Here is a 24,275-nt window from a genome sequence, read left to right on the forward strand (position 1 = left end):
AGGATTCAGAACCTCGTTACCATAGATGTAGCTGCAAAAATGAAGCCAGTTGGTATTTTGTCGCTCCAGGCAATAATAATCGCGAGAGGGCATATGAAGGGGAAACTGTACTTCATTGCTAAATACCAGATTCCTCATCGTTATCTTCTATCATGAAGCACTAACCAATGGCACAGTTATGAGATTTCACTTGGGTTGTTTCGACCGAAATATCGACTCCCTCCTACAGATTTTTCCCCTGGTGCCGGCGCTGCCTCTGGCCCATATCTCCAGGAATGGTGCACAGCCCTGGTGCCGACACCACTGTGCCCAACAGGGGGCCCCAGGAGCACACTGCAGCGTTCTCCAATCCTTCCAACACCTGATCATTTGCATTCCTCTCCACAACTTGACATCACACTCAAAACACCCACACACTCCCAGGCCGGATTTGGCATAGAGCATTATTCACATTCACACTCAGCATCAGCGTCAGCCCTGCAGAACACTGTGAAAGCAGCACTATAAGACATCATCATCATCAGAGCTGGAGAGTCACTGTACAGACACTCAGTCCAGCTCCTCTGTATCTTCACATGAACACTCCTTCATCATCATCAGAGCTGTAGAGTCACTGTACAGACACTCAGTCCAGCTCCTCTGTATCTTCACATGAACACTCCTTCATCATCATCGGAGCTGGAGAGTAACTGTACAGACACTCAGTCCAGCTCCTCTGTATCTTCACATGAACACTCCTTCATCATCATCAGAGCTGGAGAGTCACTGTACAGACACTCAGTCCAGCTCCTCTGTATCTTCACATGAACACTCCTTCATCATCATCGGAGCTGGAGAGTAACTGTACAGACACTCAGTCCAGCTCCTCTGTATCTTCACATGAACACTCCTTCATCATCATCAGAGCTGGAGAGTCACTGTAAAGACACTCAGTCCAGCTCCTCTGTATCTTCACATGAACACTCCTTCATCATCATCAGAGCTGGAGAGTCAATGTACAGACACTCAGTCCAGCTCCTCTGTATCTTCACATGAACACTCCTTCATCATCATCAGAGCTGGAGAGTCACTGTACAGACACTCAGTCCAGCTCCTCTGTATCTTCACATGAACACTCCTTCATCATTACACAGGTGTTGTCTGTGCCAGGATTTGTATTTGACACAAAAGCCTTACAGAATATTAGCAGATGGTAGAATGTTTTGCAGTTCAATACAACATAACATACTGCAGCACAGCACACGTGAACACAATACAGTACAGTACCTATGATATCCCTGCAGCCTCCTTCCCTCCCTCTCTCTCTTGCACTCTGTACCTCTTGAACTCAGCTGCCCTTTCACCGCCGCCTGCCCCTCCCGCCCCCCCGCTCGCTCGCTCTCATTGTTACAGAGGTTTCACTTCCTGTCCAGCTCCACAGGAGACAGGAAACACAAATGAAAGCAGATGGGGGCAGGGGGGAGGGGCCCAGAGGGGACTTGGCCAGACTCCCATGCATCTTTACCCTGGCGGGCACAAGACGGGGCGTGTCCCGTGTGCCCCGGATTGTTCTGACCTGGCAAGATCGCCATGGCAGAGCAGGGTGAAACACCGAGAGGCGCAGCGAGGGCCAGGCCAGTGAAAAACCACCGGTAAAGACCCAGAGGCCACCCAGACAAACAGAGCTCACAGCCAGGCAGGGGGTGATGCCTGGGTCTGCATTTCTCATCCCCCCCTCAGTCCTTGCCTTTCTTTCTTCCTCTGTCTCCCATATCTCCCTCCTCTCTGTCCATCTCCTGTCTCTCCAATGTCTCCTGCCTCCTCTCTCTCCCTGTCAACCTCCTCCTCTCTCTGTCTCTCCCATGTGTCCTCCCTCCTCCCTTTCTCTCCCATGTCTCCCTCCTCTCTCTGTCCATCTCCCAAGTCTCCCTCCTCTCTCTGTCCATCTCCTTCTCTCTCTCTCCAATGTCTCCTGTCTCCACTCTGTCTCTCCCAGGTGTCCTCTCTCCTCTCTCTCTCTTTCCATCTCCTCCTCCTCTCTCTCTCCCCCATGTCTCCTGTCTCCCCTCTCTCTCTCCCCCATGTCTCCTGTCTCCCCTCTCTCTCTCGCCGTGTCTCTCCCGATTCACAGTCAAATAGGCTGTATTTGCATGAACAGAAGCTTTCCCGAAGCCCGTGAGAGAAGACAAGCAGACAGCAGGTGCCAGACACGGATCCCGGGACACATTAGACTGATCCATTCCAGGTTCTGTTCTGACAACACAGCAAAACCTGAGTGTAACCAGGCACACTATAGAACCTGGAGCAGCTCAAATAGCTTTGCACAGGGTATCTGACTGATGAACCATAAAACCTGGAGTGGATCAGACTGCTGTGGGCTGGGAGTCTGACTGACAGCACTGTAAAACCTGGAGCGGATCAGACTGCTTCTCTCCCCCCACCTCTGTGTCTCTCCTGCTCTTTGTGTTATGAAAGCCAGACTGTCTCCTCCAGTGGGTCTGTTCACTGTAGTTTTTTTTCCTGGCAGCTGGAAGGGGCCGTTTTAAAAATAAAAAAGAAATAACACAGAAACCCAAACAAGTGAACAGCAGCAGCTGAAGTCACTTCTTTAAATAGACAGACGGAGATAAATGGACAAAGACACACAAGATAAACCTACAACAGTTCATGTGTCTCCAGGACATTATCACTATATAACAGCTGTTACTGCTGCTGCTGTTTTTACTTCTACTCCTACAGTCGTTCCTGCAGCTCCGACAGCTATTACTGTGACTGTTACTGCATCTCCCACAGCTGCTACTGCTGCTGCTGTTAGTCCGATTCCTACAGCTGTTACTGCAACTCCTACTGCTATTACTGTTTCTTATACTCATGTTACTGCAACTCCTACAGCTGCTACTGCTGCTGTTATTCCAACTCCTACTGCTATTACTGTATCTTCTTCTCCTGTTACTGCAACTCCTACAGCTGCTACTGCAACTTCTACAGCTGCTACTGCTGCTGTTATTCCAACTCCTACTGCTATTACTGTATCTTCTACTCCTGTTACTGCAACTCCTACTGCTATTACTGTATCTTCTACTCCTGTTACTGCAACTCCTACTGCTATTACTGTAACTTCTACTGCTGTTACTGCTACTGCTGCTGTTAATGCATCACCTGCAGTTGTTACTTGAACTCCTGCAGCTGTTACTGCAATCCCTGCTGTTAATGAAAGTGACCGCACTCCTGGTGAGGGAATGTCCACAGCACTGCACTCTTGTGGGCTGTTGTGGACAGCGCCGTGCTGTTTTGGACCCTGCTATGCCAGTCTGGACTATGCTGTGCTGTTCCAGTCCACGCTGTGCTGTTCTACACTGTGCTCTGCACTGCTGACAGGCCTGGTTTTGTTTTCTGTCTCCAGCCCCCAGGGCAGGCCTTGTGAACTCACTCTCAGACTTAAAAACACACCACGACACACTGGGCTCCATTCATTCTGAATCGCAGACCTCTCCCTGTCTCTGTCTCTCACACACACACACACTGTCCAACCTAAACCGCTTCGGAATCTCGCTCCAGCCAGGCAGCCTTCCGATCGGCAGGATCCACACAGAAGCGAGGCAGCTCTTTACCCGGCTCCAGGAGACAGACTCTCCCCCTCGCCCACTCGCCAGGCACACTGGGCTCCATTCATCCCGACGGCCCATTACACACACACAGGGCGATGCTAAACAAACATCCCTGGATTTCTGCATCTCTGAGGTCACTAAACAAACACGGCCGAGTCCGGACAGATGAGATCACATCTATATATAGAATCATATACTGTACATATTTGCAAATCTGGCCTTCTCTCCAGAGGCCACGTGCTCAGCGCTTGTCCGCTGGGGATGAGCTCCGACACAGAGCTTTTTAAGAGGGTTTGATCCTCGTTACTTGGACAGACGCAGAACTGGGTGACCACACAGCCCACCTGAAAGCCATGGCATGTCCATTGTGTCAAATTCACACCTGTAAAAGGGTGGGGCTTATTCCAGCAGCTCCGCCAAAAACGTGCTTCAAGACTTGCAGAGGCGAGACTATGTCGTAAAAACCCGATTCCCTACATCATTCGCCCCGATTCTCACCCTCCACTCGTGCGATCATTGTGCGATAAACGAGAGAGAGCGAGACTGGGACTCCAGGTTCCCCTCCAGGAAGTCTCCTGCCACCTCTCTCCGACACGGCCCGTCAGAGACTGAGGATGAAGATCAGGGATTAACTCCCTCCCTGCAATCTTGGATTTAACAACGGGAGAGCCGAGCTTTCCTGCTGTGTGACATGGCCCATTAATCTGGGAAAAGGATCCCTGCAGGGATGCCGGGATTTAAAGACAAAGACCCGGAGCTGCTGTGTGGTAGACGGTATATAGATGGGCGTGGACACAGGAGAGCCAGGGATAGCCCAGAGTTTCTCGCATACAGGGGCCTGTTCTCTCTCCCTCACACAACCACAGCCCCCACCCATGACTGATGTGACACGCTGGGCTGCAGCTCGACTGACTTTCTCCCTCCAGTAGGACTGGGAGCAGCTCTGAATCTGGCAGCTGTGGGAATTCTGGGATTAGTTTTGTTATTTTAGGGAAGAATGTTTGTCTAATCCCAGAGTTTTTCTCACAGTGCAGCAGAAAGTGCGCCTCTGTCTCCGTTTCTCCCTGCTGGCAACGGGAGCACAGCCTGTCCTCTCTAGTCAGCTCAATCTGCCCGTGTCCAGTTTCTATGGCCAGGCTGTGGTCACTGAGCCTGTCCCTCTCTGGACAGCCAGGTCTGCCTGCGTCCAGTTTCTATGTCCAGAGTGTGGTTACTGTTCTCTCTGAACAGCCAGGTCTGTCTGTGCCCAGTGTTTATAAACAGGCTGTGGTCACTGAGCCTGTCCTCTCTGGACAGCCAGGTCTGCCAGTGTCCAGTTTCTGTGGCCAGGCTGTTTGAAGCCATGGCTTCTTGAACAGCTGGGTGAGATCTCTGGATCAAACACATACTAACTACCAGATGGGCTGGTCAGGCCGACTGGATCCTCTCATTTGTAACCTTTCAAACGGGTCCTTCCAATAATACAGACAACACAGTGCTGTGATGTTACACAGGTACGCCAGTGTTACAGAACATGAGTGGTGTGCTACTGGTGCTGCAGAACAGCACACCGACAGCACCCCTAACTGTACTGACCTCCACCCCACCTTCGCCCCTACACTGCAGCCGCCACATCGCCCCCCGCTCCCCAAAACAATCAATATGTAGCTCGCAGCCCCCACCCCCCGGCAGTAATTACTATTCCACGTTCTGACAGCTCCCTCAGCAAACCCCAGAACAATCGATCAAAGTGTTAACCACCCCCGCACCCCGACACACACCCTCCCCCCCGTCTTCTCAGACTCCAGCCACTCTAATTGCCCCCCTTGCCCCGCCTCCCCAGCACTAAATCAATGCCCCCCCACTGCCCCTCTGGCAGCAGTTGCTGTTGTGTCTGTGGCCATGTTCCCCCCGTGCCCCCTCTCCCCCCCAGCTGTTGTAGAGACTGAGGGGGGGGAGCCCCTCTCTCCCTGCACACTGACTCTTTTGTCCAGACAGACTCTGCAGCTGACAGCCTTGCAGAAATAGGAAGGGGGAGAATCTTTGTTTCTTCTGTCTCCTCCATTTTTTCTTTTTTTTCCTGGGTGAAGCGGTTTGCAGATCCGAGGATTGAGCAGTGCAGTTTAGATCCACGTGTATCCTGTATCGCGCCGCTGTCCAGAGGTACTGGTCAGATCCACGTGTATCCTGTATCCCGGTGCTGTCCAGCGGTACTGGTCTGATCCACATGCATCCCAGCGCTGTCCAGAGGTACTGGTCAGATCCATGTGCATCCCGGCGCTGTCCGGAGGTACTGGTCAGATCCATGTGCATCCCAGCGCTGTCCAGAGGTACTGGTCAGATCCATGTGCATCCCAGCGCTGTCCAGAGGTACTGGTCAGATCCATGTACATGCCGGCGCTGTCCAGAGGTACTGGTCAGATCCATGTGCATCCCAGCTCTGTCCAAAGGTACTGGTCAGATTCATGTGTATCCCGGCGCTGTCCAGAGGTACTGGTCTGATCCATGTGCACCCCGGCGCTGTCCAGAGGTACTGGTCAGATCCATGTGTATCCCAGAGCTGTCCAGTGCTGGTCAGATCCATGTGTTCACCAAATACATTTATATGATCACACTACAGTACAGTAAATTAATGTAAATACAGAGAAAAATACAGAGAAATACAGAGAAAAACAGAAGTGTAGCATCCTGTGTTACCACAGTGTATATCTCGGCAGACTGATGACAGGGCACTACTGCAGTGGTACAGGACAGTGCAGGGGCTGAGAGAGCACAGTGCACTACTGCAGTGGTACAAGACAGTGCAGGGGCTGAGAGAGCACAGTGCACTACTGCAGTGGTACAGGACAGTGCTGGGGCTGAGAGAGCACAGCGCACTACTGCAGTGGTACAGGACAGTGCAGGGGCTGAGAGAGCACAGCGCACTACTGCAGTGGTACAGGACAGTGCAGGGGCTGAGAGAGCACAGCGCACTACTGCAGTGGTACAGGACAGTGCAGGGGCTGAGAGAGCACAGCGCACTACTGCAGTGGTACAGGACAGTGCAGGGGCTGAGAGAGCACAGCGCACTACTGCAGTGGTACAGGACAGTGCAGGGGCTGAGAGAGCACAGCGCACTACTGCAGTGGTACAGGACAGTAGTGCACTGTGTCACAGCTGGAGCGCGGTCACTTACTGGGGCAGCACAGGGCCTCCTTGGCGGTGATGCTCTTGTTGCAGGCGGAGCAGAGCGTGGTGCCGGAGACGGACAGCGAGGTGAAGAGGTGGCCGTTGCTGTAGCGTGCCTCCCGCTCCCTGGCCTCCTTCTCCCGCTCCTTCATCCTCTCCTTCTCCTTGTTCTGCAGCGGACACACGGAGAGAGAGGGCGATCAGCACACAGGGACAGAGGAGGAAGGAACAGTACACAGAGACCCGCAACGTGACTGGGCATCGTCAGCCCTGTTCTGTTCTTTATTTCATTGAACAAAACAATAAAATGCATATTAAAAATGAATTGCATTTCTGCTCAAAGCCGACTTATTTCTTAGGCAAGGTGGAGACAAACATTGGCTCTTCCGGCACATTAATCGCTCAATTGATTCTTAATTGTTAAGTCATTGTAGAGTTAAACAATTATGTATTTAAGTATGACTTGGTATGACCAGTGATCTCTGGACTGTAGGGTTACAGTGTGGCCCAGACTGGAACAGTGATCTCTGGACTGTAGGGTTACAGTGTGACCCGGCCCAGACTGGACCAGTGATCTCTGGACTGTAGGGTGACAGTGTGACCCGGTTCAGACTGGACCAGCGATCTCTGGACTGTAGGGTTACAGTGTGACCCAGACTGGACCAGTGATCTCTGGACTGTAGGGTTACAGTGTGACCCAGACTGGACCAGCGATCTCTGGACTGTAGGGTTACAGTGTGACCCGGCCCAGACTGGACCAGTGATCTCTGGACTGTAGGGTGACAGTGTGACCCGGTTCAGACTGGACCAGCGATCTCTGGACTGTAGGGTTACAGTGTGACCCGGCCCAGACTGGAACAGTGATCTCTGGACTGTAGGGTTACAGTGTGACCCGGCCCAGACTGGAACAGTGATCTCTGGACTGTAGGGTGACAGTGTGACCCGGTTCAGACTGGACCAGCGATCTCTGGACTGTAGGGTTACAGTGTGACCCGGCCCAGACTGGACCAGCGATCTCTGGACTGTAGGGTTACAGTGTGACCCAACCCAAACTGATGGAATCCAATGATCTCTAGACGATGCTGCCCAGTCTGTGCTCTCTCTTCTGGTAGAGGTCAGGGCTGTCTTTCACAGACTGTTGGGAAGAGGTCTCCTGCAGTGCCTATGGGAGATTATCCCCAAGGATTAAGAGATTAACACACAGCCAGCTAATTGACACCCTGCGCTCTGCAAATCGCCCTGTAATCCACTACAACAGTGTCGCAGCTCCCTGAGTACAGACGGGGTACAGGAGGACAGGCGGGGTGCAGCCGCCGAAGCACAGAGCGAAGGGCAAGCAGAGGAGAAGATGAAGAAGACGATGTTTCCTGAAACACTGCTGGGGGAAAGAGGGGGCTCACTGTGCCGGGAATGTGCCCACTCCACAGCTCAGGCGCGGCTGAGCAGACCCGTGAAGGGTTAAAAGCTGTGCTGGCCTGTCTGCTTCTGTTTTTCTGGGAAGCTGCGGTTCCTCATTTTTACACAGTCCAGAGGAAAACTGGTTTTTATCAGCAGAAAAGATTTAAAAAACATATAAGTATAGTAGATTCTGTCATAAGTATAAAAGAAAGCTTAATTTTCTTGTGGGTAAGGCATGCTGTATAGACACCAGGTACATCTGGAAAGGAACCTGAAAGAGAGGCCGAGTAAGGCACAGTTCTGTCTCACGTACATGGCAATCTGCATAAAGGTGAACTGCAAATATACTAGTCTGGAAATGTATGCTACTCCAAATATGCCATTGAGTCATTAAGGTAGATTTTTTAGAGTACTGTGCTGTATAAGGAGCTTGTGAACAAGGGTAAGCAGATCAGACAGAGAGAGAACAACACTGTTAGTCTGATCTCAGGGAGGCCTCTCAGTTACAGACTAATCCTCCTTTCAACCCTTCACTGAGCTGCGCTGTGAATCCTTGCATCTCTACACATAACAACACACACCTGTACAGCAGCATCGCCACACCGTCTCCACACACCTGTACAGCATCACCACACCTGTACAGCATCGCCACACCGTCTCCACACACCTGTACAGCATCACCACACCTGTACAGCATCACCACACCGTCTCCACACACCTGTACAGCATCACACCTGTACAGGTGCATCACCACACCGTCTCCACACACCTGTACAGCATCACACCTGTACAGGTGCATCACCACACCGTCTCCACACACCTGTACAGCATCACACCTGTACAGGTGCATCACCACACCGTCTCCACACACCTGTACAGCATCACACCTGTACAGGTGCATCACCACACCGTCCCCCCACACCTGTCTGGAACCCCAGACAGTGGCTGTGGCTCAGTGGAAAGTGTCCACTCTTATCTGACAGCACTCTCTCAATAAAATATTTCTTAAATTTGTACATATGTGTCTTTTCTTTAAGACAACGGGCCTCTCCTTCTCTGAGGCTGTGCTGACATCCCATACAGGAACACAACAAAATGACAACTTCCTCTTTTTCTGCATTCAAAGGTGGGGTCAATGGAGGGGGGGGGGCAGTTACTAAGGAAACGGGGGCGGGGGGGGAAGCTGTTGCAACATGGTCTGAAATGGGAGGAGGAGGAAGGAAAGACATCGAGTACAACACCAACACAGCCTTGCAAGAGAGCCACACTGACCTACTGTGCCAGCAGCACCGCGGCTCTTACAGCACAGATAAGTAGAATAATATAGCAGTAGTGTTAGTAACAGTGGCAGTAGTACCAGCAGTAGGGTTAGTAACAGGGGCAGTAGTACCAGCAGTAGGGTTAGTAACAGGGGCAGTAGTACCAGCAGTAGTGTTAGTAACAGGGGCAGTAGTACCAGCAGTAGGGTTAGTAACAGTGGCAGTAGTACAAGCAGTAGTGTTAGTAACAGTGGCAGTAGTACCAGCAGTAGTGTTAGTAACAGGGGCAGTAGTACCAGCAGTAGTGTTAGTAACAGGGGCAGTAGTACCAGCAGTAGGGTTAGTAACAGTGGCAGTAGTACAAGCAGTAGTGTTAGTAACAGTGGCAGTAGTACCAGCAGTAGTGTTAGTAACAGGGGCAGTAGTACCAGCAGTAGGGTTAGTAACAGTGGCAGTAGTACCAGCAGTAGTGTTAGTAACAGGGGCAGTAGTACCAGCAGTAGTGTTAGTAACAGTGGCAGTAGGGTTAGTAACAGTGGCAGTAGGGTTAGTAACAGGGGCAGTAGTACCAGCAGTAGTGTTAGTAACAGGGGCAGTAGTACCAGCAGTAGTGTTAGTAACAGGGGCAGTAGTGTTAGTAACAGTGGCAGTAGTACCAGCAGTAGTGTTAGTAACAGTGGCAGTAGTACCAGCAGTAGTGTTAGTAACAGTGGCAGTAGGGTTAGTAACAGTGGCAGTAGTACCAGCAGTAGTGTTAGTAACAGGGGCAGTAGGGTTAGTAACAGTGGCAGTAGGGTTAGTAACAGTGGCAGTAGTACCAGCAGTAGTGTTAGTAACAGGGGCAGTAGGGTTAGTAACAGTGGCAGTAGGGTTAGTAACAGTGGCAGTAGTACCAGCAGTAGTGTTAGTAACAGGGGCAGTAGTACCAGCAGTAGTGTTAGTAACAGTGGCAGTAGTACCAGCAGTAGTGTTAGTAACAGTGGCAGTAGGGTTAGTAACAGTGGCAGTAGGGTTAGTAACAGTGGCAGTAGTACCAGCAGTAGTGTTAGTAACAGGGGCAGTAGGGTTAGTAACAGGGGCAGTAGTACCAGCAGTAGTGTTAGTAACAGTGGCAGTAGTACCAGCAGTAGTGTTAGTAAAAGTGGCAGTAGTACCTGCAGTAGGGTTAGTAACAGTGGCAGTAGTACCAGCAGTAGTGTTAGTAACAGGGGCAGTAGTGTTAGTAACAGTGGCAGTAGTACCAGCAGTAGTGTTAGTAACAGTGGCAGCAGTGGCAGTATCATTAGTACCAGCAGTAGTGTTAGTAACAGTGGCAGTAGTACCAGCAGTAGTGTTAGTAACAGGGGCAGTAGTACCAGCAGTAGTGTTAGTAACAGGGGCAGTAGTACCAGCAGTAGGGTTAGTAACAGTGGCAGTAGTACAAGCAGTAGTGTTAGTAACAGTGGCAGTAGTACCAGCAGTAGTGTTAGTAACAGGGGCAGTAGTACCAGCAGTAGGGTTAGTAACAGTGGCAGTAGTACCAGCAGTAGTGTTAGTAACAGGGGCAGTAGTACCAGCAGTAGTGTTAGTAACAGTGGCAGTAGGATTAGTAACAGTGGCAGTAGGGTTAGTAACAGGGGCAGTAGTACCAGCAGTAGTGTTAGTAACAGGGGCAGTAGTACCAGCAGTAGTGTTAGTAACAGGGGCAGTAGTGTTAGTAACAGTGGCAGTAGTACCAGCAGTAGTGTTAGTAACAGTGGCAGTAGGGTTAGTAACAGTGGCAGTAGTACCAGCAGTAGTGTTAGTAACAGGGGCAGTAGGGTTAGTAACAGTGGCAGTAGGGTTAGTAACAGTGGCAGTAGTACCAGCAGTAGTGTTAGTAACAGGGGCAGTAGTACCAGCAGTAGTGTTAGTAACAGTGGCAGTAGTACCAGCAGTAGTGTTAGTAACAGTGGCAGTAGGGTTAGTAACAGTGGCAGTAGTACCAGCAGTAGTGTTAGTAACAGGGGCAGTAGGGTTAGTAACAGGGGCAGTAGGGTTAGTAACAGTGGCAGTAGTACCAGCAGTAGTGTTAGTAACAGGGGCAGTAGTACCAGCAGTAGTGTTAGTAACAGTGGCAGTAGTACCAGCAGTAGTGTTAGTAACAGTGGCAGTAGGGTTAGTAACAGTGGCAGTAGGGTTAGTAACAGTGGCAGTAGTACCAGCAGTAGTGTTAGTAACAGGGGCAGTAGGGTTAGTAACAGGGGCAGTAGTACCAGCAGTAGTGTTAGTAACAGTGGCAGTAGTACCAGCAGTAGTGTTAGTAAAAGTGGCAGTAGTACCTGCAGTAGGGTTAGTAACAGTGGCAGTAGTACCAGCAGTAGTGTTAGTAACAGGGGCAGTAGTGTTAGTAACAGTGGCAGTAGTACCAGCAGTAGTGTTAGTAACAGTGGCAGCAGTGGCAGTATCATTAGTACCAGCAGTAGTGTTAGTAACAGTGGCAGTAGTACCAGCAGTAGTGTTAGTAACAGGGGCAGTAGTACCAGCAGTAGTGTTAGTAACAGGGGCAGTAGTACCAGCAGTAGTGTTAGTAACAGTGGCAGTAGTACAAGCAGTAGTGTTAGTAACAGTGGCAGTAGTACCAGCAGTAGTGTTAGTAACAGTGGCAGTAGTACCAGCAGTAGTGTTAGTAACAGTGGCAGCAGTGGCAGTATCATTAGTACCAGCAGTAGGGTTAGTAACAGTGGCAGTAGTACAGGCAGTAGTGTTAGTAACAGTGGCAGTAGTGTTAGTAACAGTGGCAGTAGTACCAGCAGTAGTGTTAGTAACAGGGGCAGTAGTGTTAGTAACAGGGGCAGTAGTGTTAGTAACAGTGGCAGTAGTACCAGCAGTAGTGTTAGTAACAGGGGCAGTAGTACCAGCAGTAGTGTTAGTAACAGGGGCAGTAGTACCAGCAGTAGTGTTAGTAACAGTGGCAGTAGTACCAGCAGTAGTGTTAGTAACAGTGGCAGCAGTGGCAGTATCATTAGTACCAGCAGTAGGGTTAGTAACAGTGGCAGTAGTACAGGCAGTAGTGTTAGTAACAGTGGCAGTAGTGTTAGTAACAGTGGCAGTAGTACCAGCAGTAGTGTTAGTAACAGGGGCAGTAGTGTTAGTAACAGGGGCAGTAGTGTTAGTAACAGTGGCAGTAGTACCAGCAGTAGTGTTAGTAACAGGGGCAGTAGTACCAGCAGTAGTGTTAGTAACAGGGGCAGTAGTACCAGCAGTAGTGTTAGTAACAGGGGCAGTAGTACCAGCAGTAGGAACACTTTTATTACTGTCAAAAAGAACAATGGGGCAAAAACGTGAGGCACGGGCTCCTGTTACACGAGGCCTGGGCCGACGGCCATCAGCAGCGCGGTAAGTCTGCGCGGAGACAGCGAAAGCAGCTTAGCGAGGGCTCGGCCTCATGGGGAGGGAGCGCCGCGACTAGAGGTCATGGAGAAAACAGCTCGTTAGGAAGTAAGATTCAATTACTGGCACCCCATTCCCTGGAGTGTGGTGGAGGGGGTCGGGGGGGTCTGGCTAGACAGAAATCCAATTACTGGTGTTGGGGCTGCCGGCTCATCTGACAGGGGGCACAGCTCCAGTCCCAGCACACCAACGGAGATACAGGGAGTTGCGGAGTGTAAGATCACAGAGCACGGGAAAGGCTGAAGACAGCAGGAGGCCTGTCAGCCCATCCAGCTGGTTTGGAAGCTTAGTAGCTAATATATCCCAAGATCACCGCCAGCCCTTTCCCAAAGGATCCCTGGGAATCTGTTTCAGCAACTTGTCCTAGACATTCGCCACCCTTCATGTAAAGAAGCGAGCGACCCCTGTCCTCAGCTCCAATGAGGAACACTGCCCCGTATCGAGTCACGTCCACACAGGCCGGAAGCAGCCAGGCCGGAAGCCGACGCCGCTGTAAAAACCCTGATCATCCGAGAGTAAATTCTCCTACGACTGCGTGAGGGAACCTGTCAGAGAGGCTGCAGAAAACCTGGTATTCCCAGGTAATCTGCGAAGGCTGAACTGAATTAAGTCAGTTCAATCATGTCCACTACGAAGAATTCAATAGCACAGTCACAAAACGTAAGTGAAACTACAGTCGGGGCATTTCCAACGCGTCAGGAATTTCCTGCATTTAAAGATGATTTACTGAACCAACTGGGCGCATCTGAAGTCACCGAAATATTACAACCGTGCAAAGCACAACACACCACCAAAATCAAAATCAGAGGGAGAGAGAGAAAGACAGGGACAGAGACAGAAATAGAGGGAGGGAGAGAGAAAGAAAGGGACAGAGACAGAAACAGAGAGAGGGACAGAGTGAGACAAGGACAGAGGGAGAGAGGGATGGAAAGGAAGTAGAGGAGGTAGAGAGAAGAGAGCAGGGAGAGGGTTAAAGAGAGAGAGGCAGACAAAGGGAGGGAGAGGGACAGAGAAAAGAGGGGAATGCTAAGAGAGAGAGGAGGAAAAGAGAGAGGGACTGAGAGAGGGACTCAGGCAACCAGTGAGTGTGTATGCAGAGACAGATGCCTCGTTATCACCACACCTTTTTAAACACAAAGCACCTCACACTCTGTTTGCTAACGAACAGAGATTAATTAACATGTCAAAGAGGACAAATAGCATTCCCCCTTCCAGGAAGATGACTGGTCACTGATGTTGGAGATGCTCGGAGATATCTTGGTAATTGTTATTGCTTTGGAAACACTGTCATTTATTGGTTATCCCAATAAAGTTTGTTGAATTTAAATTTGATTAACCAGACAGGGCAAAGCAACATCTGGTCAATGCAATTCCTCACCTCAGAGGGATGAGAGATGGGGAACTGCAAACTGAAAGAGAAAAAGAAGAGGAACAAAAGAAAGAGACAAAGACAAAGAAAAAGAGACCTGTTTTTACCCAGATACCCAGATCTGGGGTGTGAATTTCATGTCACTCACCAGCACTGTCATGATGAAGCGGCCGAGTATAGCAAGGTGTGTACTACAGCACAAAGACCGGGAGAGAGGAGAGGGACAGGAGAGAAAGGAGAGAGAGGGAAGAGAGGAGCAGAGAAGAGAGAGGAGGAGAGAGATGAGAAATGAGGGGAGAGGAGAGGGACAGGAGAGAAAGGAGAGAGAGGGAAGAGAGGAGCAGAGAAGAGAGAAGAGAGAGGAGGAGAGAGGAGGGGAGAGGAGGGGAGAGGAGGGACGAGGAGAGGGAGGAGAAAGAGAGACGAGGAGAGAGAGAGAGGAGAGAGGAGGAGGTGTGGGAGAAGGAGAAGAGTGAGGAAGGGGGGGAGAAAAGACAGAGCTACACTGTGAGCGACAGAGACACTGCTCTGGCGTTTCTGATGTCAGTTTCCACAGTGCCCAGGCCTCAAGAACACCTCTGTTTTCCTGTGTTATCCCAGACACCTCTGCTCCGTCCAAACACATGCTGACTGTACAGGCGGAAGCCACGAACGACATGTTGATCATGACTAACTTCACACACTCTTCTTACAGACCGTCAGGAAGATCATTAAACAAAACGTTCGGGTTTTTATTACAGCACTTTCCCACACTGACTAACTGTCTGAAGAGTGGCTGACCATCCTCTAGCTAAACCACAGTCTTTCACTGGCCAGCTGTGTCACAGACTCGGGGAATGCCTGACTGACCAGAAGACTGGCCAGCTGTGTCACAGACTCAGGGAATGCCTGACTGACCAGAAGACTGGCCAGCTGTGTCACAGACTCAGGGAACGCCTGACCGAGTGACCAGAGGAAAGGTCGGCTGTCTGACAGACCTGGGAAATCTCTGAATGACCAAAAGACTGGCCAGTTGTCTCACAGACTTGTCCAGAAGACTGACCGGCCTGTTGACTATCTGACTGAACTGAACCTTTGACCCAGGATGTTGTTCAGAGCTTCAGACAGATGGCAACACTGAGTCACTGACCCCTGTCCTTCCAGGCCAGCGGGGTGGAGCGACAGAAGAGCAAGAAGAGAAGAGAGAGAGAGACAAGGGATGGCAAGGGAGAGGAACGGAGAGAGAGGAGAGGACGGAGGGACGGAGAGAGAGGTATAGAGAGTTTGAGGAAGAAGGGCAGAGGGAGAGGAAGGAGGGACAGAGAGGGTGTCGGGGGCTGTGAGTGAAGAGTGGGAGGAGGCAGGGAGCGAGAGAAAGAGAGCAGACGACTCTCCTGGAATTCCTCTGCTGTGAAGTCAGCCAGAGAGGCAGAAGGAGTCAGAAAGGAAAACAGCACCAATGAAAGGAATGATAACCTCATCCTCCCCCTGCACTTTTACCCCGATCTCACTGGGCTTTACTGCACTGTACTGTGCTTTTACCCTGATCTCACTGGGCTCTACTACACTGTACAGGAAGGAGCCTGGGAAGGAGGGTGTCGTCTGTGTGTGGCCCTGCAGGTCTGGAAACAGCCAGTTTCCACAGCCTCTCTCTCGCTCTGTTTACACACCTGTTGTATGTGGTTGTTTACAGGTTCGACAGTGAGACGCTCATAACTACAGCACGTGACTACTATAAAATCTCTTTTACAGTCCAGTGGTCAGGGCAAAGAACAGAGAGGAGAAAGGGGAGGGGGAGGAGTGAGACAGGGAGGGAGAGTGTGAGAGAGAAATAGAAGAAGTGAAGGAGAAAGATTTCCAATCTCAGCAGAAGAAAAACAACCACTCCCAAAGGGAGGACAGAGAGAAAAAGTGTGTGTGTGTGAGAAAGAGGGGATCGAGAGTCTCCCAGCGCTGGCGGTGCTGCCCGCTCTCTTCGAAACCCCTGTGTAACCCGACTCCCTCTCTCTCAGGTCGCTCTGAAAGGGCCCTTTGTGGAGTGCAGGGCCAGACACAGACAGGTGTGCCTGTGTCACACAGCGGGGGGTTGGGGGGGAGGGGTGAGACCCCTATTCGGGTCCTCACCGCAGCCCAGCTGCTCCAAACACGACACGGGCAGGCCGGCAGCACAGAGAGAGCCCCGAGGCCGAGACAGCACTTGTGCACACCGACCGAGGGCTGCGGCCTTTCAGAAGGACGCCCTGCAGGTCAGGTGAATCGTTTCTGAAGCTGAGCGACATGTACTCTCTCCTCTGCCCTCCCCCCCGCACTCCCTCCTCTCGTTCTTTCGTTGCCCTGCTCTCCTTCGCTCACCTCACCCTACTCTCATCCCTCTCTCTGTCCCTCCCCCTCCTCGCCGCCCTCTTCCTCCCTGCCTTCCCTCTCTGATCCACGGGCCTCTCGTGACGCTCTCTCTCTCCAGTCACAAGGTCGGCACTGTGAGCTGTGCTCTCTGGCTGCGTCTACCCTAACAGTGACTCAGTGAGTCTGTGCGATCAGTGTGCTTTCCACAGCCCCTGTGCGTGTCTTCATCTGCCACAGGAAGAAAAATATTTTTTTTTCTAACTAGATTAATTAATGTATACGGGCCTGAAAATAAAGATTGCAATGCACAGCAGCAGATTGATCCGCTCCAGGTGTTACAGTGCTGTCAGTCAGACTCCCAGTGCACAGCACGCTGATCCACTCCAGGTTTTACAGTGCTGTCAGTCAGACTCCTAGTGCACAGTACAGGTTCTGATTGACAAATGTAAAACCTGGAGAGGACCAGACTGCTGTGCGAAGGGATGTCGGTGACCTAGAAGAGTCCCGACACAAGAGAGAGCGTCCTGGAACGGAGCCCTGCGCTCACGCTGGTGAGGGAGCAGGAGCTGTTTCAGGCCAAACCCTTCACAAGCAGCTGGTTCCTTTCTGAGAATTCAGCCCCTCACACCTGCGTGGCCTCTCTGTGGCTCAGGCTCCCCGCCCCGGTTCAGCCACAGTCCACTGCCCACACTGTCACAGCAGCTCACCATGCGCTGCGCGGCACCACACAGCAACTCCTGAGAGCGGACCCGCCCCCCTCACTGTCAGCGCTCGGGACCGGTGCGCAGGACCCACACACACGGCCACCTGTGATGGACTCCTTTCCCCTGCCCGCTCGTCTGTGACCCTCCTGTAGCTCTGATGCCAACGCGCAGTGGGCTGGCAAAGAATTGTAATCGCTTTTATTCGCCAGCACGGGTCAGGTACAAGAATTTGCCTTGGTACACTTGGAACCTGCTCAACACAAAACCCACAGAGGTCTCTTCTCTCCGCTCTCCGCCAGAGCCGCTCCGAAGGCCCGAGGGTCTCGCCAAGAGAGGACAGGTAGCCCCCCCCCCACCCAACATCACCGTCTGCGCCCATCTAGGCCCCCCAGGGACAGGCCAGCCACACCCTGCACACCTGTGCAGAAGGGCTAGAACTGTGAACAGCTGAGCTCCCGTCCGAACCGGGATACACTTGGGACACTCATTCCTACGCCTGCGCGGATGAAGCGTTCGGAATGCCCTGTCCAGGAAGCTCGGGAGCAGCATGCCCCCGCATCTCGGAGTCCGTTTCCCAGTGAGCACGGCTCCCCAGGTCCCCGTGTCCCTGCTTGCCTGGCTGAGCACTGGGAGAACAGCCCAGGACAGCGGCAGGAATGTCCGGAAATCCGAGGAGAGAGAGACAGACCACCGGACCCAGCTGATACACCCCGCAGAGAACGATGCAATGTAGTGGATTTCTATACACATGCAGCACGAGCATGAGCAAGAGAGCGGGAATTGAACACGGGACCCTCTGGGCGAGAGGCACGCACTTCTCCCTCTGTACCAAAGCCTATAGCATGAGCATGATGACCAAGAGACTGGGTTCATGTACACAGAAGTGTTTAAGGACAGATACATCCACTATATACACAAGTGTGTATGTACATACACAGACTGCATGAGACTGAGTAAATGTACACAGGAGTATATAAGGGTAGACAAGTCCAGCATACATCTTAATATACTTCCACACACGTGTGTATGTGCACAGGCTGCATGAGACTGGGTTAATGTTTACAAGGGTATTTAAGGGCTCCTCGGCCCAATCTGCCTCCGGACAGTCTGCTGTGGGAATTTACATGATGCAAATGATATGCTACTTTACACAAAGGGTTGTGGGAGTCTGCATCAGGCTTCCCAGTCAGGTGGTTGGAGCCCCGACTCTGTCAGACGACCAAGACGGACCAAACAGCCTCCGCTGAGCCTGTGTCGCGTTCTTGGCTAATCGGTTCACTGAAGCTGAGCTAAACGAATAATCTCGATTAGCTGGATCCTCTCTTGCTGTTTTGACTGCAGCCCCCCTGACGGGTCCTGGGGAGGGTCAACTCCTCTGCCGAAGCCAGGCCGCAGCGTGCAACATCCGATTCCTCGCCGACAGGCCGGGCGAGAGTGACCGCCCTGGGCCGGCGCGGCGCCCCCGCGTCCTCTCTGCCCCGGCACGGGCCGACATCACGCCCGACCCTGCCAACGCGACCGCCATCCGCTCACGGTGTCGGGTGTAAAAAAACAAGATGGCGCTGGGGAGTCACTAATGTAACAGCTCCTCTTTCTGCACTGTGCGCCAGTGTATATACTGTAGAAAGACACTGTGCTGCATGAGCGTGTTTAAATATATACCTACAGAGAGAGAGAGAAGCAGGAGCACAGCTTCACAGTCAGCAGCAAGCAGTAAGAGCAGCAGACAGAATCCTGCATGCTCACTGTCCGTGTGTGACACAACAACACCCAATAATTAGGTGTACTGAAAGGCTTATTGAGTGTATTAGTCACGCTAAATTTGGCTTAACCTGCTTACAAGATGCATATTAATATAGAGGGAAAGGCACACAGGGAAGGCAGGCATTGGGCCTGAAGGATGGGCCCCAAACCACACCAGCACACCAGTCAGGAGAGAAGAGTTGGGGTGTCACTGGGGTGTGTGTGGGGGGGGGGGGGGACAGGACCCCAGCACCCTGCCCATCATGCCCCTCTCCATGGCTACTCCAGCAGGATCTTGCCCTGTCAGTGTGTGCGTGGGTGCCGGTGCGCTGTGCCCGTCCGTGCAGGCGTGTGTGTCACCGTCAGCACCTGCAGGGTACCTACGTGTGTGTGTGTGTGAGGGTGCAAGCGCATGACGCAGTGTCTGTCACCGTGCCCCCAGTTTCCTTCGCGAGCGGAATCGCATCCATGAGAGAGAGAGAGCAAGAAGAGAGAAGCACAACAAATACAAAAGAAAGGCAGACGCCGACGAAGGAAAAACTCCGCAGTTCCTCCACGGCTGACTCAGCGGCGCTCGGCGAGCCGCCGGCACACCTCCCCCACTGCAGCGCAGCGCTGTCCTCTCTGACACACGCGGCGGCGCACGCCCACGCCCCACTCCCACGCTCCGTGCCGACGCTCTGCTTCTGCCCACCTGCTCTCCCAGCACCCGAGCTCCCCGGAGCCTGCCCAGCGCCGCGTGCGTGCGTGTGTGTGTGCCCTCTCCGATCTGTTCCTGAAAACACCCCGCCGCCGTCAGGGCCGGATCTGCTAAAGCTGCGAGTTCTGTTGCCATGGCTTCTGTGAAACTTCTCTTTCACAGCCTCCTCCTGTAACAGACCTGTACTTTTCCAACACGCCAGCCACCCCCCGGTATAACAAGGCTGGGCCTGAACCACTGGACCAGCTGCCCCCCGGTGTAACAAGACTGTTCTATAATACAGCTCTGATGATGATGAAGGAGTGTTCATGTGAAGATACAGAGGAGCTGGACTGAGTGTCTCTACAGTGACTCTCCAGCTCTGATGATGATGAAGGAGTGTTCGTGTGAAGATACAGAGGAGCTGGACTGAGTGTCTGTACAGTGACTCTCCAGCTCTGATGATGATGAAGGAGTGTTCATGTGAAGATACAGAGGAGCTGGACTGAGTGTCTGTACAGTTACTCTCCAGCTCTGATGATGATGAAGGAGTGTTCATGTGAAGATACAGAGGAGCTGGACTGGGTGTCTGTACAGTTACTGTACAGCTCTGATGATGATGAAGGAGTGTTCATGTGAAGATACAGAGGAGCTGGACTGAGTGTCTCTACAGTTACTCTCCAGCTCTGATGATGATGAAGGAGTGTTCATGTGAAGATACAGAGGAGCTGGACTGAGTGTCTGTACAGTGACTCTCCAGCTCTGATGATGATGAAGGAGTGTTCATGTGAAGATACAGAGGAGCTGGACCGAGTGTCTGTACAGTGACTCTCCAGCTCTGATGATGATGAAGGAGTGTTAATGTGAAGATACAGAGGAGCTGGACTGAGTGTCTGTACAGTGACTCTCCAGCTCTGATGATGATGAAGGAGTGTTCATGTGAAGATACAGAGGAGCTGGACCGAGTGTCTCTACAGTGACTCTCCAGATTATATTCCAAAAGTCTTCAGAACATTCCGAGAAGAGACTGGTAGTACGGAGATTCCAACGCCTCTCTGCCCAAAGTGTTTTCAAATGGCATTCCTACAGCTGAAAAGTGGGCAGATCAATTTCTTCTGCTTCTACGCAGAGCTAACCTCACAGCCGCCGCCCCCCACCCCTCCCCACAGAAAAGTTCATTTTACTCAAAGCATTCCTGAACGCAGAGAAGGCCAATTAAAAGTGAGAAAACAGGAAATACAGATGGCTGTGGCCTGATTGTGCGACTGTAACTCCCAGCTCCCAACTCCAGAACGGCACTACCATATTCATAACACAGATCCACCCGTCACAGCACGTCTGGGTCCAACCCTGATACAAACCCATGGGCGCTGCTGGTTAAGCGGTATAGCTATATGGTATATTTGTACGAGAATTATAATGACGATGATAACGATTATTAAACCCCGAGCGCTTGTCAATTTCCGGCTTCTGGTGTGGGGGGGGGCTCGTCTCTTTGCCAACTCTGGGTGCGTCACTTCCGGTGCGAAGCACGTGTCTCGCAGGTGAGAGACCAGGAGGTGAAGCGCGGGTCTCGGCGGTGTGGAATAGCGCCGCGACACAGCTCGTCCCAGATCGGGCGGCTGGACGGCGGCGGTACCGTGGTACCGGGCCGGGCGAGAGCGGCTCCAGCGCGGGAGGAACGAGCAGATTTGCGAGCCGCAAAGTTTCCTGGTGCCGATCGGGGAACTGGGCGGCCCGGCGCGCCTTCCAGCCGCGGCGCAAAATTCACACCTCGATAAAAGACCCTGGGATTGTCTCTGAAAAGACCGCCCGGGGGTCGTTCACAGCTACAGGCGAGGAAGCGGAGTTTACAGCCAGCCCAGGAATCGAGCCGGCGGGGGGTGATGGGCAGGAGTTACCACCGCTGTAACCGGGCTGAAACTGAAACCTTAATAACTTGAAACATAAAAAGAGGAAAACAAAAAGGAGATCGGACTGCGCCGCGACCTCTCTCTTGCTCAATAGCCTCTGAGTAACTGGGGCTGTGCAATCGCTCCCCTGAACGTGTTATCGTTCTTGGGAAGGAGGAGGAGGAGGAGGTGGTGGTTTCGTGATGGAGCAGAACTTTTTTTTAACAAAAACGTGGTGTAAACGTCGCGCCCCGGCTGTGCTCGGGCTCAGACGCGCCAGTCCGCCAGGGGCCCCATCCCCCGAAACACACACCTCCCCCTCTGCCCCCCCCCGGGCGCTGCGTGCTCCTGTCCAGGCCCGAGCTGAGCCGAACCGAGCCCAGAACCGGCCCGGGGCCCGGAGCCCTGAGCTCGGACTCGCACACGGGGGGGGGGCGGCTCCGGGTCCGAGAGGTCTTGCGCTCCTTCTACACGTGCAGAACCCACCGGAACCACATGAAACCCGAGCCCGAAAGGGACGCAAATAAACACTTTGGGGGGGCGGTCGAGTGGCAATTTAAACTCTTCGAAAAAGAAAAAAAAAAGCTCCTAAAACATTCTCACGATAATTCCAATCAGCCACAACAATAGTGGTCCATCAGGCCCTTGAGCGATCGCGATCGATTCCCCCGTGTTCCTTCGAAGGCGAGTGGACAGAGACGGCAGACTCACCCGCTGCGTGATCTCCCTCATGCGCTCCTGGCGGGTCTTGGACAACGGGTCTGCTACCCGAGACATCGCAGCCTGGCTACTTCAGTTCTGGACGCGCGGTACACCGGTGCATACACTGTACGTACAATGAGAACTAACTGGACGCAGGAAAACAAAAGCGTTTCGGCTTTTAGCCTAATTCTGGTCCAGTTCTGTTAATCCAGCTTCTTTCCGGGTTGCGCCAACGGGTAAGACGAAGAAGAAGAAAAAAAGGGAAGAAGAAAAAGCAAGTCCTATCAACTTTTTTTTTTCCCTTTATATAAATATGTAATCTATAAATATGAATATATCCGCCTCTCAGCCCTGCTCGGAGCGAATGACTTTCAAACAGGAAATTCGAACTCGCTGCTAATCTCTTCACATGAGAGCGCACTCCGGGGTGGGACACGCCCCCAGGGGCGGGGAGAGCACGCAGGAGCAAGACGGGCAGGCATAAGTCCCCGCCTCCAAGGCGGCGGTCTCTGATGTTCGACCAATCAAATCGGGGAGTGTATTATACGACCACGCCCCCACCCTGACAATCCCCGTCCCTCCCGAGAATCCCAACCAATAACAGCGTGAGCTCATTACATAAACCCGCCCTCTCAGGGAGCTTAAGTTTTAACCAACAGCGGCGCGCTGGACATGTTTGTCCACGCCCCCTTCTAAATAAACATTGCAACGCCCTCTCCTCGCCTCATGGTCTCACTTACTGTAGCGTGGTTTTTTACAGTTCGGCGCCCACAGTTTTTTTTAACTCAACTCCTGTATCTCTGAACAAATCGCTTTGCATTTCAAACCTACACGCTGCTGGCAGCCCATCTCCTACGTGGCAAAAGCATTATATCCTCTTCCTTCTAGACGGATTTTTCGAAGATTTTCGTCCCATCACTAACTTTAATAAAGGTACTTATGGGACCACAGAGAAATCTGCCAATACTGTTTTTTTTTTGTAGATTTGAGTAAATCTACAAAAAAATGCGACCCGAAATACTTTTAATACAGATATGATAAACAGATCAACTGTTTCTCTTTTATCAGCACAAACACGAAAAGCCGAGTTGCGGTCACGTCGAGGGATCCCTGGATCTCCTCGATCACTACAGGACTGAAGCAGAAACGCTTTAAAAAGCATTTGCACCGTCTCGCCCAAGCTGAAATTCAGATGCCTTTTCAATGGCGAGTTTGCCGCGGCTTCTTAATCTCAATAACAGCTGATGATTTCTACCAACTCGACGGAAAAAACAGAAACCGTTCCGCTGCACCGATCTGTGTCCCGTTATTACACGGATCTGAGGATTATAAGTGACAGGAACCAGGGTATCGGCTCCAGCAACAGGGCTGGGCAGCTTGTTCCACACATCCACCACCCTTAGTGTAAAGACCTGCCTCCTGCTATCTGGTTTCAATACCCTTCCCTGTAGTTTCCACTTGTGACCTCTCTTTGGATTGACTTTGTCGATGACCTGAATCTCGTCTCCTCATACTCGTCTCTGTTCGGGACTAAAGAGACTCAGTCCCTTCAGCCTGTCGGCGCTGGGCAGGCCTTTGAACCTGAGAAGGTGTCTGGTCATTCCCGAACAGAAATATCTTTCATTTATGTCACCATTTCGTACACAATATTCTTAATGACGTCTTATTAGCACACTGCAGCATCGTAATACAACATCTCTCGTTTTAGATTCCTCTCTTTAAACTCTATACTGTATTTCAACACATTGTCGGCCCTCCCCAGAGTGTCTAGAATCTGTGAACGATGCGTCTTTTTCAAAGCGGCCTCTTCAGGCACAGAGTGTCCTGTGTTGTATGTGCAGCTCATGTTTCTGCTACATGTATGTAACACACTGCACACGTCTGCATCAAGAGTCCTTGGCACGTTGGATAAAAATGACACTTAAAATGGTGGAGATCTGACAGTCAGGGTTGTGCTCTGCATCGTGCTGTAGTGCTGTGGATTTCAAATAACAGGCAATTCTGAGCACAACAGCAGAGCTGTATGGCTGTGAAGGCTGCACGACAGAGCGAACCGAGCTCT

General features: G+C 51.8%; 1 protein-coding gene across 4 annotated transcripts in view; it reads right to left on the minus strand.

Annotated features, from left to right (window-relative positions):
* The window catches only part of arhgef2a (Rho guanine nucleotide exchange factor (GEF) 2a), a 54,186-nt gene that overhangs the window by 12,052 nt on the left and 17,859 nt on the right, over nt 1-24,275 (minus strand). For 2 of the 4 annotated variants that reach the window (XM_069184946.1, XM_069184945.1), the window contains one exon: nt 6,742-6,904. In XM_069184946.1, coding sequence (XP_069041047.1) covers nt 6,742-6,904 — 163 coding nt within the window. Of the gene's footprint in view, nt 1-6,741; nt 6,905-19,634; nt 19,859-22,222; nt 22,591-24,275 lie in introns of those variants that run through there. The other 2 variants (XM_069184948.1, XM_069184947.1) reach the window with 2 other exon arrangements.

The sequence above is a fragment of the Lepisosteus oculatus genome, chromosome 27, assembly GCF_040954835.1.
Source record: "Lepisosteus oculatus isolate fLepOcu1 chromosome 27, fLepOcu1.hap2, whole genome shotgun sequence".
In the NCBI taxonomy this organism is placed as follows: domain Eukaryota; kingdom Metazoa; phylum Chordata; class Actinopteri; order Semionotiformes; family Lepisosteidae; genus Lepisosteus; species Lepisosteus oculatus.